Source organism: Myotis davidii, unplaced genomic scaffold (assembly GCF_000327345.1).
Source record: "Myotis davidii unplaced genomic scaffold, ASM32734v1 scaffold3725, whole genome shotgun sequence".
NCBI classification, from domain to species: domain Eukaryota; kingdom Metazoa; phylum Chordata; class Mammalia; order Chiroptera; family Vespertilionidae; genus Myotis; species Myotis davidii.
In genome coordinates, this window is record NW_006296047.1 from 37434 (window position 1) to 38865 (window position 1432).

A 1432-nucleotide genomic window follows, 5' to 3' on the forward strand; every position below is an offset into this window, starting at 1 on the left:
CCCACCCCTGATTTCTTTTAGTGATGGATGGGCAGACAGAGATGAAGTCATTGAAGGTTATGAGGTGGAAGCCAACGGGGGAATCACGATAAAGCTGCAGTCTCCAGAGGTCAGGTCGTTTGATGATTATTTCCTGAAACTAAGGCTGGACACTAATACGAGGAATCCTTGGTTCCCTGAGTTCTGGCAACACCGGTTCCAGTGCCGCCTACCAGGACACCTTCAGGAAAATCCCAACTTTAAGAGAATCTGCACAGGTAACTCATGTTCACAAAATCACAACTTAGAGGTGTGGTCATCTCTTATGACCCCATTACAGCTTGTTGAATGAGAGTTATAATGTGCTAAGGCTGGAGATGCAAAGACTAAATTGCCATATTAATTTATAAAATAGCTGGAGTGAAGAGAGTGTGTGTGTTGCCCCAGAGATCATGTTTCTATATTCTGGAAAGAACTGCTTTGGTCTCTGGTGGGACAAATGATAAGAAGATGTAACATCAGTAAGGAAAAGCAAACTGAGAATTCAGGTATTCCAGAGGGAAGAAATTTTATAGCTTGGGAGGTGCTAGCCACAGCATTGGTTTGATCCTTTTCTTTCTTCTTTATGAATTGCTTCAATATACAAGTCAAGAGAAGATGAAATAGCGTCACCCAGGGCCACACCACCAGCATGGGTATATATGGCACCCTCATTTGTAAACTGGAATGACGATACAAATTGGAGCTTCTTGTGCCTTGCTTCCTGGCACATTGTTCCAGGTCTTTCAGGGGCTAGTGCACTCCACACAATGTCCTCTTCATCCCTGATCTTCCCCCAAAACTACTATAATTTATATGTCTTAACATGCTAACTTTTATGAGTATTTATGGTTACTGCCTAGAGACATTGTTATTGTTGTCCCTTGTCCATGCTGCAAAGATAGATTATCCTTGATCTACCTTGGGGTCATTCAAAGCCAGTTGTCTATACTAGGTTGATAACATACCATGATGTACAGCCATGTCAAAATTTATATTGTAGCATAGTTGTATAACATGTATTTCCTTTCACTAGGCTGAGGAGATATTATTCAGAGAATTCTAGAACCCATCTATACATACAACCCTCATGCATAACAATGTATACAGGAGAGAGAGAGAGGAGGGAAGGGAAGGGAACGGAAGGGAAGGGAAGGGAAGGGAAGGGAAGGGCGTCTATGATGCCAGACCTAGAAATGTGTTTTGGCTTGCTTTCTGGGCAAGTCAAAACACATGATACACATTATATAGAGATAAATCACAACCAGACAGTGAGGTTTTATAAGAAAAGAAGACGGCTAATTACATGAAATATTTCTAGTGTTAATAATATTCACACTTTGACATTAGAAATTATTTAAAACACCCATCTATTTAACTTGTGTGATATATGTCTGACTTGCTGAGGTTCAGC

The 1432-nt window shown here is 40.8% G+C and overlaps 1 protein-coding gene across 1 annotated transcript in view; it reads left to right on the forward strand.

Annotated features, from left to right (window-relative positions):
• Nucleotides 1–1432, forward strand: part of LOC102757163 (metabotropic glutamate receptor 1) — a 95705-nt gene that overhangs the window by 5948 nt on the left and 88325 nt on the right. Inside the window, exon 2 of the mRNA XM_015568610.1 lies at nt 22–257. Coding sequence (XP_015424096.1) covers nt 22–257 — 236 coding nt within the window. The remainder of the gene's footprint in view (nt 1–21; nt 258–1432) is intronic.